The sequence below is a fragment of the Stegodyphus dumicola genome, chromosome 4 (genome assembly GCF_044657685.1).
Source record: "Stegodyphus dumicola isolate Sdum_Otavi_A_Nest chromosome 4, ASM4465768v1".
Classification (NCBI taxonomy): domain Eukaryota; kingdom Metazoa; phylum Arthropoda; class Arachnida; order Araneae; family Eresidae; genus Stegodyphus; species Stegodyphus dumicola.
Genome location: NC_140771.1, coordinates 12,161,710 through 12,179,967, shown reverse-complemented (window position 1 = coordinate 12,179,967; position 18,258 = coordinate 12,161,710). Strand labels below are relative to the sequence as shown.

Sequence of the window (18,258 nt, the reverse complement as noted above, 5' to 3'; positions counted from 1 at the left end):
ATCTAAGATCAAACAATTTATGTGAATGTTCAAAAAGAGTATCTCAGGATGTGGAACATTTGATTTTCTCATGCCCTACATTTGATGGCACTACATTGTGCTTGCAGAACGATTTGAAAATGTTCGGAGTGACTTGGCCAGTGAACTCATCTGCTTTCGTGAAGTCCAGACTGGTGTAATCTGCTTTTGTTCGTTTTGTTTATGCATATAACTTTTAATGTTTTAGTTAACTTACTTCTGTAAGCCCCGTATAGTACATATGTGGTACACGGGGAGTCTATATGTTTCAAAGAAAAAAAAAATACTAGTAATCTTCCCTCATATGAATAAAATTTGTGTAAAGTTAAAATAAATAAATATTTTAAATTACGCATTTAAATACTTGTACTTTCTACATAATACAAAAAATTTCGTAATTGCGGCAGGAATATATGAATCAAGCATAAATTAAAAAATTTATAGTTTAATTTTAAACTCAAGATAGTTGCTGAATAAAAGACATGATAACCTTACGAAACGCTACTGAAATTCCGAATAAACATACGATTAATTTAGCTTTATGATAGTACTAGTTAAGGTAATTAAATTAGCTCAAAAACAGCCAACGATTTTCCGGAAATTACTGTAAGGAAGAATATGATTTGGGATTTGACAACTGGGAATTAATAGACCCAGTCGTCAAATCCTGGTAGTGAAGAATCATCATCCACATCTTTTTGGTTCGGGCGCCACAGTAGAATTTTTTTGATATCAGAAAACTGAAGAAAGGCTAGGCTCTCGCTAGGACTCAAACGTGGACCTCTCGAACACGCCCCGAGTTTGCCACCCTTACACCAAGAAGGCACGTAGAAAGGAGGTAGAAACTACTTATAAATTTTTTCCCTTTTTTTATAGGTTTAATACCAGAAAATGTTCAAGTGATAAATACAACCAACACCAGCATAACCCTCCAGTGGAAAGAACCAACATCCTTAATCAATTCAGAGGTCACTTACTCTGTGGAATTGGTAGATACGAGTTCCGAGACAACTTATGTGCAAAACACGTCTGATGTCTCTTGTCATATCCAGAATCTCAGGCCGTACACATTGTACTCAGTTCGAGTTCGAGCTTACACGCATGGCGTTGAGGGAAACTGGACTGAACCTATAACAGTTCGAACGGACGTCGGAGGTAAATAGCAACTCTTTTAACTGTTCTTCCTTTGTGTTAATATTTTATGCTTTTGTTAAATCTCATTCATAAAGTAATGCACAATTTTAATGATATAAATCATAGATTGTTTTACTCTCTTTGCAATTAGTACGTTATTTTTCATTATTAGGGCATACAATACTTCATCCCCGCTGTTTTAAAGTTTTGCTAAAGTGCTTAAAGTATTCTATGAGGCCTAAGGTGTTTAGTTTATTATTCGTACAGCCTGTCAATTGCCTATTTTTACAGGCGTCGCATTCGATGTGCCATATGTTCTTTAGTAAATCTTTGAAATTAGAACTGTATATTGATTAACTAGCTAAATGATTTACATTTTAGCTACTTAATAATTTATGCTTCTTAATTCAAGAAACTTGTAGTAATTATTAAGATTTCAGATTTTATTTTTTACTGGACCGAAGAAACGTGATAAAATGGTTATATTATAAGGTATATTTTTCCTCCTTTCTGCATGCCCTTGTGGTGTAACAGTAGACTCTCGGCGCATACTTGAGGGTCCAGGTTCATATCCCGACGAGGACATTGCTCATTTTTCACGTCTCCTGCTTCTAAATAACCTAGTGATTCTATAATGCTCGAAAAATGCCCATTTTGTTGATTACTGAAAATATCCAGGAGATAAAAAAGATCAAAATTTGATATTTAAATGTATATTGTTGGAATTTTTTGGCTCAGATATGAGGTTATACTTTAAAGAACATAAATTTGGTTGTAAATGCTGCCGTCTTCATCAAATAGAACATCTGATGCAAATCATGAGCAATTCACTAACAAGGTATTTAATAAAAATGCAAATCTATTAAAATAATCGCCGCTAAATTTTCGCATATTCTCATGGCCAGAGCTTATTATCTTGAGCTAATAATGCTATTTTCAAATATTGAGTACTTGAATTTATAAAAGGTATTTCGAGTTCGATTCTAATAAATATTTCATTAGAGGGATTTTTCCAGTGAACGTAAGGCAAGTGCCAGGTAACCCAGAAAGTTCGTGCGATTTTCGTCCTTCATCAACAACGGCCCACAAAAACACCCATTTTATTCTTGAAATAATTAATCACCATTGGCTTCAGTTACATTTTTCCCAAGGAGACACACGCCTATAAATCTCCGTTTTGAAAAAAATCCCTTTTACTTCCTTGTACGAAGTAAAAAGGAAGTATTGTAATCGCGAAAAGTTTCAGCCAGCATATTTCAACGAAAATATCCATTTTGACCGCTATCGAATGCAATTTAACGATGTTTTTGCGTGATATCTGTACGTAAGGACAGAATAAAAGACTCGTTTCCTCCAAAAAAATTATAAAACTATTAAAAGTTAATTCCGAAAAGAATTTTTCGTGGCGTCTGTACGAACGTATGTACGTACGTATCTCGCATAACTCAAAAACGAGTAGCCTCAGAACGTTGAAATTTTGTATATAGGACTGCTATAACATGTAGATGTGCACCTCGTATTTTGGTTGCAATCGGCCGCACCAAACGTATATAAATATATTTATATATATATCCACTCTGTTACCCGGCTCGGTAATCTCAGTTGCTTTACTCTTATATGTTTGTAAATTGAAGATTTTTTGCTTTAAAAATGATTGAATTATGTTGTTTTTATCTACAAATACTAGAGTGAATTTTAAAGAATGCATTTATTCTATTGTGGTTTATGCAGTGTCGGCGAAGTAGATTTAATTCAATCCAATAAGTTTAAATGAAATTCAAGAAAAAATGCGTATAATTTAATATTCCGTACAAAGAAGTCATGTGGCGTACACGTCAGATTTTTTTCTTCTGGAAGCCAAGCATTGTGATACAACATAAGGACGAACAACCAAGACGAGGATTCATCGTCGCGTTTTCCATGACCATCGTTATCCAAGGACAAAAACAGGTAAACTTCCGATGGGGTGATGTCCAGGAAATAGGGTGACTGAGGCAAAACTTCCCAGCTTAGTGTTTTCATCATATCTTTGGTGGCATTTGCCATATGTGGTCTAGCATTATCGTGGAAGAGAACTTCTCTTCTGTTGACCAGTGCTGGCTACTTCTGGTGCAGTGCAACTGCAACTCTGTGCAACTGTCACTAGTAGACCTCGGCTGTTATGTTTTTTCCTCTTTCTTGGTATTAATACTGGACTATGCTAGAGTTGGTCCTCCAAACACACATTGCAACCTTTTCTGGTGAATGTCAGTGGTTCAGAAGTCATATTGACATATCTCCAAATGCGGAATATATTCTTCTAGCAGTCTATGCATCTTTGTTTCTTAATTTGTATTAATAAAGCAAAATAGGCATCAAAACGTTTTTTTCTAATTGTATGCTCTTTCAAAGATTGCTCTTCCGGCAAAACCGATGCCGAAACGGGCGATACACCGAACAACTCTCTACAGGATAAGGTTTGAAAGGAATGTAAATATATGGCGTCATCAAAGTTAATTTGTCCACACTAACGCGCCAAAAGTAACTGTTCTCAGAAACAGAGCGAACTTCCTTGGTTATCTCGTAGATGTTATACAGGAGTTCCTAATTTATCTTTTCCGAGAAGTTTTTAAAGTAAAGCATATACGGAATAGAATTCTGACAAAGCGTAACAAACTTAAGGGCAATTTTATGAGGGCAAAGAATTGCAATAATCTATGCAATTTACTTCTAGTGTTACTTACTTCAGATTTAAAAGTGTTTCGGATTTAGAAAGTGGTTGATAATCGGGGTACGTGTATAAATGAATTTTTTACACAATTTTCTAAACGTTTCTCCACATGGTAGATTAAAAATATTTTGGGTCTTTTTATATTCATCATGCAAAACAAAATTTCTTAACTATGACGTATTACCCCATAATTTCTCTAGAATTATCATTCAATAATATGAGGCAAAAATTATTGTTGTTTTTAAGTAGCATTAGTGTTAACTGTTTATTACCAAGGCTAATTAACTGTTAATTACCAAGGCTTATTTGTCAATTTTATGCTGAAAGTATTATGTGATTTTGTTCTAATAATTTGCTATATTATTATTAAATTTTGGATTACTTAGCTCACTATTGAAATTTTGATAATGTATTGAATATAAATTTTCAAGAGTATAATTTTAAGATCATTTAAAAAATGTTTTGAATGTTTTCAATCTTAGGACAACAAGTGGCCAATAGGTCTCTCTAGAAAGATACATGCGCCAATTTGATAATTTCTGCAATAAAACTTCGACATTAGCTCATTCTGACTATGGCTAAATTGTTCTAAATATAAGAAATTTATATCATAGATTAATCATTTCAATAAACAAAGAAAATAATTAAAGGACACGCTTTAAAAGTTTTATTGACGAAACTATAAAATAAAGATAAGAACAACACATGTATCTTAACTCTCTTTAATTTCGTCTGTCTGTCTCTTTTATCGTTTGGCATGTGTTCTCTTTATAATATTATGCTGAAAGGTCCGATTGTTTTTACTTTAATATGCACGAATATTGCAATTATTTTATTCCTGCCATTTGTTAACAAAAGAAAATTCTTTCGAATATACTTAGCGCAACTTCTTTAACTTGCTACTGTCATTTTTTTCTAGTACCGTCTGCTCCTACTAATGTTAGAATTTCCTCTGTTACAAACGTAAGCATAAATATCGAATGGAGTGAGCCACAACCTTTCACCGGACCAATTCTTTCATATTCAATCAAAAAGACGAACACAGAGACACAAGTTTCCGAAGTTATTTCTGTTCAGACTACATCTTACAGCATTACTGGACTAAGTCCGTATACCAACTATTCCGTGAAAGTTCGTGCGTCTACTTCGGTTGGTAAAGGACCTTGGTCAGATGTCTATAATATTCTCACTAAAGCTGGAAGTAAGTTTCAATTTAATTGATACATTAATATCCTACTACTTTTGTAAGAAATTAATTAGTTTTGCTTGCTTTGTAATTAGGTTTATATGTAAAAAAATGCTTATACTTTTGACAGTGCAATTCGAATTAATTTATTTAGACAACCACGCTTTTGTTATTGGTGATATAAAGATACAAATGAACTCTGTAAAGAGAATTACTTAATATCTTTTCCCTATTAACTGTATGATAATTTTTTTTTCTTTTAGTTTGTTAATTATTTTATGAATTTTAAACAAAACTTTGTGTCATAATACTTTCCATTTCATTTTTTTTTATTTTTTAGTTTTAATGATTCGTTATCAATCAAATTCTTCAATTCAAAAATATATTTCAATAATAAATAATCGCTCTTTTATTTACAACTTTTGAGTTACGTAAATAAATCAAAAAAATCCAATGGTTTTGCAAAGCAAATAAATAAATAAAAATTATTATAAATAAAATTTTAAAAAAATCTGAAAGGTTTCAGTTTTTAAATTAAATCCAAAGGGACGTTTTCATAACGTTTTGTGTGTTACCTTTATTTATTTGTAACAGACCTATTTAAGTGTAATTGAACTATTTTATTCACGCCATGAACTCATGAACTGTAACCGAACTATTTTATTTAAACGCCATCTCGTGGCGATATGAAAAAACGTCAGTCGACCTCCAGCCGCCATGATGATAGCTTACTATGTTATGTTATTCTCAATGTTTGATGTTCCATTTCGTTTATGTTTCATTTATATATATATTTCTTTTGTTTGTAACCGTTCCTGTGTGCTCTGTTAATAAATCCTTTTAAAGCTAGCCGGCATTAGTGTCTATTGAGGAACGGCTCCATCACATATTAAATATCATGTTCAACGTACTCAAGCTATAAAATTTATTTCAACATCAATATCGCAAATTAATTTTTAAATGAGCTTATCTTTAGAATTTCCGATATACAGTCCTCGCGCGCTGGAGATAAAAATGTTTTTTTTTTTTTTTTTTTTTTAGTACAGTGTTGCCATTGCTCGCTTTGAAATCGTTGGGTTTGTTAATCAAAAATTCGTTAAAGTTTTACTAACTAGGAAATAGACAATAAAACAAATTCGAAATTCTGGCTTCCAGGTGCTCATATTCTTGATGGCTCTAGGTACAGTTTTTTTTTTCACAGTGCGGGAAACATACATACATTCATGCAGATTCTTCTTTATTTAATTTCTTGAAATATAATACGAGACCATATTATTTGGTGGCAACAATTTGAAAACTGAAACGGACTTTTAATGTGAGCTGACGCAAAATATATTTTTGAGAATAATAGCCCTTCTGGGCTAACGCCCCTTTGGGCTAAAAAATGACTTTGTTGTTTTGATCAATCTCACTTGTCTGAAAATGGTCAGCACAAGCCCATAGCATTCATTGTGCTAAGCACATGTCACAATGAAAGCTGTGGGCTTGTGTGCAAAGCACTTGTCGTTGGTAATAGCCTATATTTAACATATATTTAATCTATGTATAATTTTTACCCTTTCAGTATAATTTTTATATGTAATTTATACTTATACTATTTTAGATTGACAATTTATTAAATTTAATAGAATTCCCAAATATTATTTTTTACAGCACCGTTCCGATTGGGTAAAATAAAAGTACAAAATACGACTAATACCAGTATTTACCTTGAATGGGAAGCTCCGGAACCTTTCGTTGGACCTGTGATTTTGTACACTATCCGATGGAGCAAGGAACAGAACTCAAATTGGAAGACTTTTAACGCAACTGAACAGTCTTCTAGTATAGAAGATTTGGAGCCATATACCTCATATTATATAGAAATACGAGCAAATACTGAAGCAGGCCCAGGACTATGGTCTTCTGCTTTGGAAGTTAAAACTGATATTGGATGTAAGTGATTTTCACTTTAGTAATAACACGTAATATTATATTTTTATTTATTTTATTCACATTTTTATAGCTCACAAAAGACCAATATATTTTATGGACACTAGTCTTCAAAGGTATTCTTACGATTCTTGTTGATTGATCACCAGTAACCATAAGTCACAAATGACTTAAGCTAACTTGTTAGTGACCAACTTAGACCAGTAGCTTTGATGGAGACTGGTAACCTTTAGTTTAATTTTGTTTTTTACAGTTTGTTAAAATTTGCTGCTAGTGTCTGACGCTGTGGCCTATGACAAGCCTGAGTTTCTAAAATCAGAACTGCCGGTGCCCTATATAAGGCCTTCAGGAAGAAGGAAAAATTAAATAAATAAAATAACTTTTAATAATAAGTAAATAAATGAACTATAATAAACTGTAACTAATAATAATTAAATAAATAAAAGGTACTATTCTGTTTTGAGGGCCGTTAAAAAATTGCAGCTAAAATGTATGCGCAAAAGCGCCGAATCTAGCAAATGCGCTCATTTAACAGCGCGCCAAATCTAGCGTACGCGTTGATTTCAGATTGCGTAAGTTTATATAGTTCTATATTTATTAAGACGCCATTGAAATACTAGTTTAATTTTAAAATCCTTTTTTGATTTTAAATCCTTTTTTGATATCCTATGGATTTAACAATTTGGGAATTGCCCATGACGAAAAGTCGGCGATAGAATTTTGGGTAAAGTGCAGAATCACCCACTGCTTGACGCGTTTTTAAGAATTGCACATACTCGGTATCCATGTGCACATCGACCTATTTTCACTTTAAAAAAAAAAAAAAAAAAATCCTAGAATTGCACAAAAATGGTGGCACTGCCCACACCCTTGACTTTATCTATGTACACATCGACTTATTTTCACTTTAAAAGTAAAAGAAAATTGACAAAAATCCAATTGTTTTCACCCTTGTAAAAAGCGGCAAACAAATAAGTGGGCGATTCTGCACTTTACCGAGAATATTTTCAAAGAAAAGGCATCATTTATTATAGAAAATTACGTTTGAACAACCAACGAGATGAAATTATGCTTTAGCGATAAATCGGTAGCGAAATAGCGATGCAGTCATCCATTCAGTTATGTTTAGCAATTTTTATATAAATTATAATAATGATCTGAAATAGTTATTTACTCTTATGCTTCCATTCAGTCATGTTTAGCCTTTTTTATATAAATTATAATATTAAAAAAAGTATTATATAAAATTAACCTTTCATCTAACTTAAAACATCAATCTTAGATAATAGCCCTTCTGGGATAGTTATTTACTATTATACTTCCTTTCTTGTAGCAATTATTAGGGTTGCCGCAATTCTTTTTGGCAGCATTGACATCAACGATAATTTGGCGATTTTTTACGGCCCTCGAAACCGAATAGTACCGAATAAATTATAATAAACTATAACTAATAATAATTAAATAAAAAAGCTATAGCTAATAATAATTAAATAAATAAACTATAACTAATAATAATTAAATAACAATTTATTTACAATAATAATAAGTAAATAAATTGTTATGCTATTAATTATGTTTAGTTTTAAGATTTAAAAATTGTTTTAGTTGCGTTAGAAACGGAGGTGAATAACGCCCCAAAAAATCTACAGATGGAGGGCATTAATAAACACTATGATATAAATTTTAAAGATTTGAAGCTACAGATTTGATTAACATATAAATGAACAGTTTATTTCCGCAGTTGAAAATTGGTAAGTCTTAAAGAAAGATTGACAGATAAGCATCTTCAAATCGTGATAAAGATATCTTCCGGTAATTTTCTTGGAACCGAAACGCTGTGAATTGTAGCTATAAGCCGTAGTAAGAAATTAAAAAAAAAAAAAAAAAGTTTAAAATTATTTACATACAAATATTTGTACTTTTCCTGCACGCAACAAATAATAATAAATATATAAAAGAAAAATAATCCGTTGTTTGTTCACTCTCAAGTTTTTTTTTTCCTACCGGAAACGTTTTCGTAATTTATTTGCTCTTAGTTTAAGTGTGTTATTTAGTAGTTAATTCAACGCATCGGGATTATTTGAAATAACTCTCTGTCCGACAATTTAATTTTTAACTATCAAGACGCCGGAATTACGAAGTGCAACCAACAGAAAGTTCTTGCAGATACTAATCTCTAAATTTCAAACAGAAAATAAATATAAATTGGAATATATTTCTTAGCGTCATCATTATTACTATTAATGTATATTTTAATAAACAGTCAGCAAACAAAATTAAAAATTTAGTTTAACAAACTTACTTTGTTAAAAAACAAAACTTTCAATTTTCGTCAAAAAACAATCGGATAGTCACCTAGAAAACTCGTCAAAATTTTTCAAAACGAGCGGCTCGTCAAACAATAGTCAAAAGTATCGGCTGGTCAAATACCTTGTCAAACTCTCATCCAGGCTCTCCAGCTGTCGAGTGGTCAAGTCGCTGAACACTGATAGTTCGGTCTGGGAATCGAATATTGGCGAGCGGGCTGGCTGCTTGGGCGTTTTCGTTGTTTTCCCCATGTGTGACGTGTATACGAGCCAGTTTCCCGTAGAGAGTAATCCACAAAGGCATATCTGCCCTAAGCTTCAATTCGGGTTCTATCAAGCAACGTCAATATGACACGTTGCCAACACGTTATGAGTAATAACAAAATACACAATTGAAATCAGTATAAAAACTCGTAGAATAAATTTCCTACCTATCATTTAGAAAAATGGTCATTGATCTAAGAAATCAGAAAATCCATATTCCTTTAAATACGGTTAAACATAAAAATGCAGCACCATTATTTATCTTCGTCTGAAAAGAGTAGTGCTTGGTATTGAACAGAATATTGATAAGAATATTCTTGTGGATTTCTGATTTGTTGAAGTGAGTCGCTATGAAAATTAAAAATTATTTCCAAACCAAAAAGAGGAGAGATTTCTTGTTGAGAAATTCTCATTTCTTGAATCTTGCTTGAAACTGTAACTGCCGTTTGCAAGAAATCAAGTTTGTATATTGTCGTTTTCAGTTTCCCTTACTGAAATAGGTAATATTTCAGCTACAGAAGCGAATTTCTAGATTCAGAGTCCTAAAAAAATTCGATGTTTATTACAAGGAATGTGTAAATGAAACTGAAATATGTAATATTTCCTAAATAGGAAATATAAATAAGGTTAGGAATTTTGAGATAGTTGAGAATTTTTACTCCCAACTTATCAATAAATGGAATTACAGTTTATGAAACATTGAGAAGTTCAAGATGGTTTTACTAAGGAAGACACCTCAATGGATAGATGTACAGGACAGCTGAAATTTGTTCCTACATCTCATCGAGACAAAACAAAATCATACATTTGATCAGTGAATCAGTATAAAATCTGCAACTGTAAGGAAACTGGCCATGACGAATAAATAGAACATTAATGTTGCGGACAGATTTGGGCAGATATTTTCTGGAACAAGCGAAAGATGACTAGCGGTTTCAAGAGTTTTGTAAATATTAGAGTAATCATTTTTATCTACCAGGAAGTACTACAATTTCTGGAAGTATATTTTCTGTTACGAACAGTATGTGGGCAAAGAAGAAATCTATGTTAACTTTTGACAAGATAAGTGCTTTAGCAATCTTGAAACAAAACTTTTCCATGGAATATGACAAGTTTTATGCTAAAGTTCTAGTAGATTATAATTTACTGTACAAGATAAAAATCAGGCGAAACATAATCCACCTGTAAAAAGTATTTAGAATTTTATATGTTTTCATTTACTGCAGAATAATGGTAAATATCTCGTTTTCTTTTGCTATGATTAATTGTTGTCAGGTTTGCGATACCAAAATGCCCCTTTTTGTCTAATGGAAATATATTCAAGCTATCTTGATAACTTTACTTATGAGTTATTTTGTTGAAATTTGTTGAGTTTAGCTGCTATTGAGTTTTTATCTTAATGACTGCTTCATTTAGGGTTTTTGGTTTTTTAGGAAATGTTCTTTACAAACATGTGCCATTTTCAGTATTCCATGAGAGATCTGCGGGCGCACATCTAACGTTAGTTCAATGAATTGCTCACACATTTAGACTGCTACAGTTTAAAATGAGGCAATACTTTGCAAATATTTTTCTTAAATCTGATGCTTAAGAATTATTAACGAACTAATATTAATGCATAAAGGTATCCAAGAGACAAATCTGCTTTCATTCAATAATTTTTATCAATGAAGAAATTTCCATGCATACAAACATTTAATGTTAACTCAATAACATTTCCTAACATAGCCTTGCTTACTATTTTTATGAGGAATTAATTTACTGGATTGCTATCTTACAAGAAGTGTAATAGATGAGCAAAACAAATAACTTTATTTACCGTATTTGTAATATACTAAGTATGCAATAATATTATTAATATACTAGTATATTACAAATACTAGTATATACTTAGTATAATTAATATTATAATATATATTACAAATACTAATATATTTAATATTACAGTATTTGTAATATACTAAGTATATAGTATATTACATTTGTAATATACATGTAATTGTATATTACAAATAAATGTATATTATAAATATGTAAATGTATATTATAAATTGTATATTACAAATTTGTAATATACATAATTATAAATGTAATATAGTATTTTACATTTATAATATATAATAATATAGTAATATACTAATATTATTAGTATACTAATATTATTAGTATTATATTACAAATACTATAATACTATATACTTAGTATATTACAAATTTATTTGCATATCATACAAATACTATAATACTATATGCTTAGTATATTACAAATTTATTTGCATATTAGCTTATTGCATATTTGTAATATACTAAGTATAATAATATTAATATTATTATACTTAGTATATTACAAATATTAATATATTTAATATTATAGTATTTGTAAGATACTAAGTATATAGTATATTACAAATGTAATGTACTAAATTATTAATATACTAGTATATTATATATTATAGTATTGGTAATATACTAGTATATTATATATTATAGTATTTGTAATATACTAGTATATTAATAATATAGTAATATACTAATATTATTAATACACTAGCATATTACAAATACTATAATACTATATACTTAGTAAATTACAAATTTATTTGCATTTCATACAAATACTATAATACTATATGCTTAGTATATTACAAATTTATTTGCATATTTGCTTAGTGCATATTTGTAATATTATAGTACTTGTAATATTGTTATTATACTTAGTATATTACAAATAATAATATATTTAATATTATAGTATTTGTAATATTATTAATATACTAGTATATTACAAATACTATAATACTATATACTTAGTATATTAGAAATTTATTTGCATATTTGCTTATTGCATATTTGTAATATACTAAGTATATAGTATATTACAAATATTAATATTATTAATATATACAAATGTATAATATTATTATAAATATAATAATATTATATATTTGTAATATACTAAGTATATTTTACGCTGTAATTACTGTATACTTGTTTGCAGATCCTACTGCTCCAATCAATCTCACGGCTACCGAAGTAACTGCAAAAAGTATAACGCTATCCTGGCAAGAACCAGAACCTATGAATGGACCTTTGCTTGCTTATTTCATAAGATGGGGCTTGCAGAATGATAGTTATGTTAAGTACGGGAAGGTAAAGGAAAAGACGTATATGGCTTCCCAGCTGAACCCTTTTACTGAGTATACATTTCAAGTGGCTGCGGAAACAGAAGCTGGATTAGGACAGTGGTCAAGCGAAGTGAATGTGCGAACCAAAGTTGACAGTGAGTTTGAGCCTATTCTTATAACACTTTTCAGACAGATAGTCTACTTTTATGTTGCAGACAGTGGTGCCCAACCTTTGGCCTCTTGCGAGCACATTTTGGCCTACCGTGAGCACATTTTGACATATCGCGAGCACATTTTCCAAACATCAACATTTTTGTTAAACATATTTCCAATCTTATGTGATACATCTGAAGTATTAATTTCCGCAAATGGGTTTGAGATAAATAAAAATATTGCTGAAACTTTTTGGAAATCAGAGAAGCGGAGTTTAAAATTATTTTTCAGTGCATTTAGGTTTTCCGAGTATTTCTCTGTTTCAATTGCCTTGTGGTTATTAATATAGGCTTGATAAATTCTGAAAATGGCTTAAATTCTTTTCTTTCATCTGATTTAGTCCAGTCAATCTGATTTAGTCCAGCAGTTACAGTCCCAGTCAATTGAAAAAGGCTTTTTTCTTTTCCCTGGAGATCTTCGTTCACTTTGTTCAGTTTAGCTGTTATACCTGTGAGAAAATACAGATCGGATAACCAATTATTATCTTCCAATTTTTTATACCTTTCGTTTCCGGATTCCAAAAACTGCTTTATTGGCGAAAAAGTTCTACAAATCAGCAATAAGATACCATGCTCGCTATCAAGTTCATCAGTCAGCAATCAATTATTTTATATCGTCTTGCAAGATATCTCTTATGACTATAAATGCTTACCATATTTTAACAATTAAGAAATATAAATGAATGGTTATTTTTAAAATACTTTTTGTTCATAGTACCTAATTGGGCAGGCGATATCGAGCACATACGAAACGATCGGCGAGTACAAGGTTGAGCACCGCTGTTGCAGACGAATGGCTGCTAACCATTTAAAAAATTTTAAAGATAAATCAAATCTTTAGTATGTGTATTTATTGGAAAATGCGAGTTAAAAATTACCATAAAGAAATGCCAATTAAAAAAATGTGTAAATAGAATAATGCGATCTGTGTTATTCGATATAGTTGGAATAGACTGCAAGAGCATACACATTTCGATATTTGTTAAAAATTTTTTCTACTTAAATGTAGAAGACATCGTTAGTTTAACTCTCGTAAACTTCTCATTTTCTCATTGGATTTTGAGTTACTACTTTTCGTTGCGAATATTCAGAAAATGAGAAATGCAAATTCAGCAAGAATGTTTTTCACGCGTACTTGGCAAAAGTCTGTAGAAATATATGTATTTAAAACATTTGTCAAAAATAGTTAGCGACAATTATTTGTTAATTATTTATAAAATATGATATGCATCATATATGTTATTTTACTGCTCATCTTTTATTTTTTCTTCAACTGGGTTCTTAAGCATTGGTGTTAAGTACTCCCAAACATCTCCCAGGAATTTTGTGAGTTTTGAATTTTAAACAACTTCTAGTTACAAGAATAGTTTATGGTAGATGGAAAAAACACAATTGTACACCATGTAATAGGTGATGGCCAATAGACTCTAACGTGCGCACTTGCGCCCGAAAGCGTGGCAAGTGCATAACGGAAAATTATCTTGTGTAAATTTCCAAGAAAAACTCATCTAAATTAAGCACCGTTTCTTTCGTATAACTTAATAAGTGTAATGAAAAAATTTTCATTGAAACCAAAATGACAACATCGTCACTGCATTTACCGAAACCAAATATTTATTACAAAGAATTTTTGCAACGAAAACCTTCACCGTTTATTCGTCTTTAGCTCGTACTTATTTTTCTGCTGTAAAAATTTTCTAATTCTGGGTCTAGTTTAAGACATTTGCTACTATTTTTCATCTTAATTCTTCTTGAATTCAAAAGTTTAAGCATACACAAATTGCGTTCAATAATACTAGTAAAATATGCTTAGTATTTAGACTTTGTAAATACGTAAAGTTAGTGAAGCAACAACCTTGTGATTGACATAGATTTAGTCAATAACTCAATAGATTTCGAGGGCAAGCAGGTATAGTTTCCTCTTCATCAGGAACAAAGAAATCTGCAAGACTGGAAAGCAACTGGCACAAGATCTATATTTATCCATCTGTCGGAAGAAATAGTAACGAAATTGAAAAATTAAATTAATAGAATTTTAAAAGCTTTAGGAATGACTGACTAAAGTCGTTAACTAAACAAGATATATATTTGTGAATGTGAAACTTAATTTATCTTAATAAACTTAAATTTTCAATTTCATTATTATTTTTGCTTAAAGATAGCGCTACTTTTGTAGAGACATTAGGATCATTTCGAAGCAAGAGAGATAAAAAATGAGTAACGCCTTCGCTGGGACTCCAACCGCAGACCTCTGGAATACAAGCCCAGTGTGCAGAACCACTACACCACGAAGGCATGCTAGGAAGGTGGGAGAAATACCTTATATACTCCCCCTTTTAAAGGGCGACTGGGGTTTTTAGGGGACCCAATCGCCAAATCCTGGGTGTGGAGAGTCCTCATCCAACATCCTTTTAGTTGTAAAGACATTAGGATTTTTTTCGAAGCCAGAGAAATGAAAAATTAGCAAACGCGTTCGCCGGGAATCGAACCTGTAAGGCATAAATACCACTGCTGCGACCGTTGATTTCCAGTCTCGCGTACTTCTTTGCTCCTGATGATGAAGGACCTGTAGTTGTTTGCCCTCGAAATATAAAATTTGCGTTATTGACTAAATCTATGCCAAATACATGGTTGTTGCTTTGCTAACTTTATATTTCACTTTGTCGTGTTTCTCTTTTAGTTTGTAAAAAGAATGAAAATGCTTTTCTTGTTTATACGTTAAACTCCAACAAAATATTTAGTAGAAAATAATGTTATTAAAGCATGTTCACTGATATAAGCTCAATGATTTATGCTTTTAAAGTAATACAATTTTAACGTACAAAAATGTACGAGAAAAAAGTTCTCTAATAGACTTCATTTCCTTAAATATTTATTGAATTATTTTTATATTATTGCATGCTTTTGTAGTTAATTAGATTAGTTTAACAACAAGTGCTTTTTTAGCTAGTACGGAATTCTTAACCATCAAAAAAGGCATCTTTTAGTTTGTACTTTCATCTTTGATTCAAATATCATTCATTGTAAGTCTCGATAGGCACTGAAAAAGGATTAAAATCACTGCATTTCTTCATTTCTTCTCGTATAACTCTACGAATTTCTCACGCAATTGTGTAAGGCTCCATTATGTTAATCTATGCCTTTGTTAAGACTTAGATCCTTACTGCCACTTCTTCTTTCCGTTTCCCTACGCGAATGCAAATTAGGTTTGAGAATATTTAAGGCGAGGTTTTTGGATTGTAAGACAGGGCATGTTTCTGCCCTTCGAGGCCACGTTAATAGGTTTCACTAGCTCAGATAATATTATATTTAGTCAGCTTTGAGTTAGTGCTGTCGATATTTTATTTGATACGCCGGTGAGTTTGAGCCAACTTTGCGTTAATCAAATGTGTCGGCTTTGCCTACTAGTCTCAGTTTTAAATTTTAAATTGACTATTACTTTAAATTACTTACAAGTGGTGGTTGACTTGTAAACATTAGACGCAGGTTTTGCATTCATCTTTTGATTTAATAGAATTGTTTATTTAACCTTCTTATAACTTTGCAGTTAATTTCAGACACAGCGATAATTCGCTGTAGCTCTGCACCGAGTTTGGACTTATGCTACCGAAAATATCGAATTCTATAGCTGTAAGGACCATATCATAGTTATAAAAACATAATACGTAAATACAACTATAGTTATTTTTACTTTATTTCCTTTCCTTTAGCTTTTACTAGAATTCAAATTAGGTAAATTTTAAACAGCGATATATGTTATTTAGAAGTGCCCCGGTAATATACCAGAAAAACAGCTTATTTCATCAATTCTATCTGGATCATATTCAGGATCTATTATCTATATGGAGCTTATCTCGAGAATTTTATCTATAGATCGATAAGCCTGTCTAGTTTTAGTAAATGATTTTCTTAATTTGTTAAGCACTTAGGTTAAGAAAGGGGAGGAAACTTTGTTAGATATTGAAACTATACATTGCGCTGTACATACTTAAGCAGCTGGAGTTTGAAGATCAAGAAAGAAACCACAGATGCGTTTTGTTATAGTTACATGTATACGACGTAGTTTTAATTAAACATTTATTAGTCCAAAGGAGCTTTGTCTCTGAAGGACTACTGTTTTCATATTTCCGATTTTGCGTTGAATCATTATAAATGTCCGTTTCACTTTTCAAACTGTTGCCACCAAATGTTAGAATCCTGTATTATATTTGAAGAGATTAAGCAATGAAAAATCTGCATAAATATACGTATATTTCTCGCATTGTGATTAAACAACGGTACCTAGAGCCATCGAATTACGAATGACGTAATCCTACTGCGAATATGGACATCTGGAAGCCGAAATTTTGAATTTGTTTCATTATCGATTTCATATTTTGTAAAACTTTAACGATTTTTCAATTAACAAACTCAACGATTTCAAAGCAAGTAATGGCAATACTGTATGAAAAAAAAAACATTTTTATCTCCAGCGCGCGAGACTGTGTATCGGAAATTATAAAGATAGGCTCATTTAAAAATTATTTTGCGACATTGCTGTTGAACTGAAATTTATGGTGTAAGTGCGAAGAACACGATGTTTAATCAATAAGGGTAACACACAAAACGTTAAGAAAATACCCCTTTGGACGTAATTTAAAATCTGAAACCTTTCAGATTCTTTTTGTAAAGTTTTACATCTTGTTTGTGTTTCTGAATATCCAGACTTCTATTTAAGTGTGAAAAGAAAATTCGTTGGAAGCACGGGAAGGTTAAATATAGTGTAGTTTAATAGTCAATTCCTTTAACAGTTATTATACTACTTAACATTTCAAACGAAAAATTGACTAATTATGATTTTTGTTTAAATGGGACATACGATAATGTTACACTTTAAATAAACAATAACCTTCCATTTAAAGCACTGAAAACGTTTTTTTAAACTGTTGTACTTCATTTTAAGAAACTTCGCGAATGGAAACACAACGGACAATTTATAGAATTTTAACTGAAGCCTCATACGTAAAGGCGTATCCACATACAACCTACTGTTTACTTTAAAATAAGAAAATTAATGAAAACATCTTTTTAGCCTAAAGGACCTCAGCCCAGAAGATATATTAATTTCGTTTTGGTATTTTTGCGTCGAAAACTTTAAATGTCCGTTTCACTTTTCAAATTGTTGCCACCAAATACTATCGCCCTAAGTTATATTTAAAGAAATTACATAATGAAGAATTTGCATAAATGTATGTATGTTTCTCCCATCGTGATAAAACAACGGTACCTACAGCCATCCAGTTTTGAATAACGTAATCCTCCACCTAATATGGGCATCTGGAAACCCTAATTTGTAATTTGTTTTGTTATCAGTTTCATATTTTGTAACACTT

At 31.1% G+C, this 18,258-nt stretch overlaps 1 protein-coding gene across 3 annotated transcripts in view; it reads left to right on the top strand.

Moving 5' to 3' along the window:
* LOC118191485 (receptor-type tyrosine-protein phosphatase F-like) overlaps positions 1-18,258 on the top strand; it is a 103,324-nt gene that overhangs the window by 10,385 nt on the left and 74,681 nt on the right. For all 3 annotated transcript variants that reach the window (XR_015040579.1, XM_085814559.1, XM_035362289.2), the window contains exons 3-6: positions 895-1,173; positions 4,782-5,063; positions 6,702-6,983; positions 12,548-12,829. Coding sequence is in view for 2 of the 3 variants with exons in the window: in XM_085814559.1 (XP_085670685.1) it covers positions 895-1,173; positions 4,782-5,063; positions 6,702-6,983; positions 12,548-12,829 (1,125 nt within the window). In the remaining variant the exon portion in view is untranslated. The remainder of the gene's footprint in view (positions 1-894; positions 1,174-4,781; positions 5,064-6,701; positions 6,984-12,547; positions 12,830-18,258) is intronic.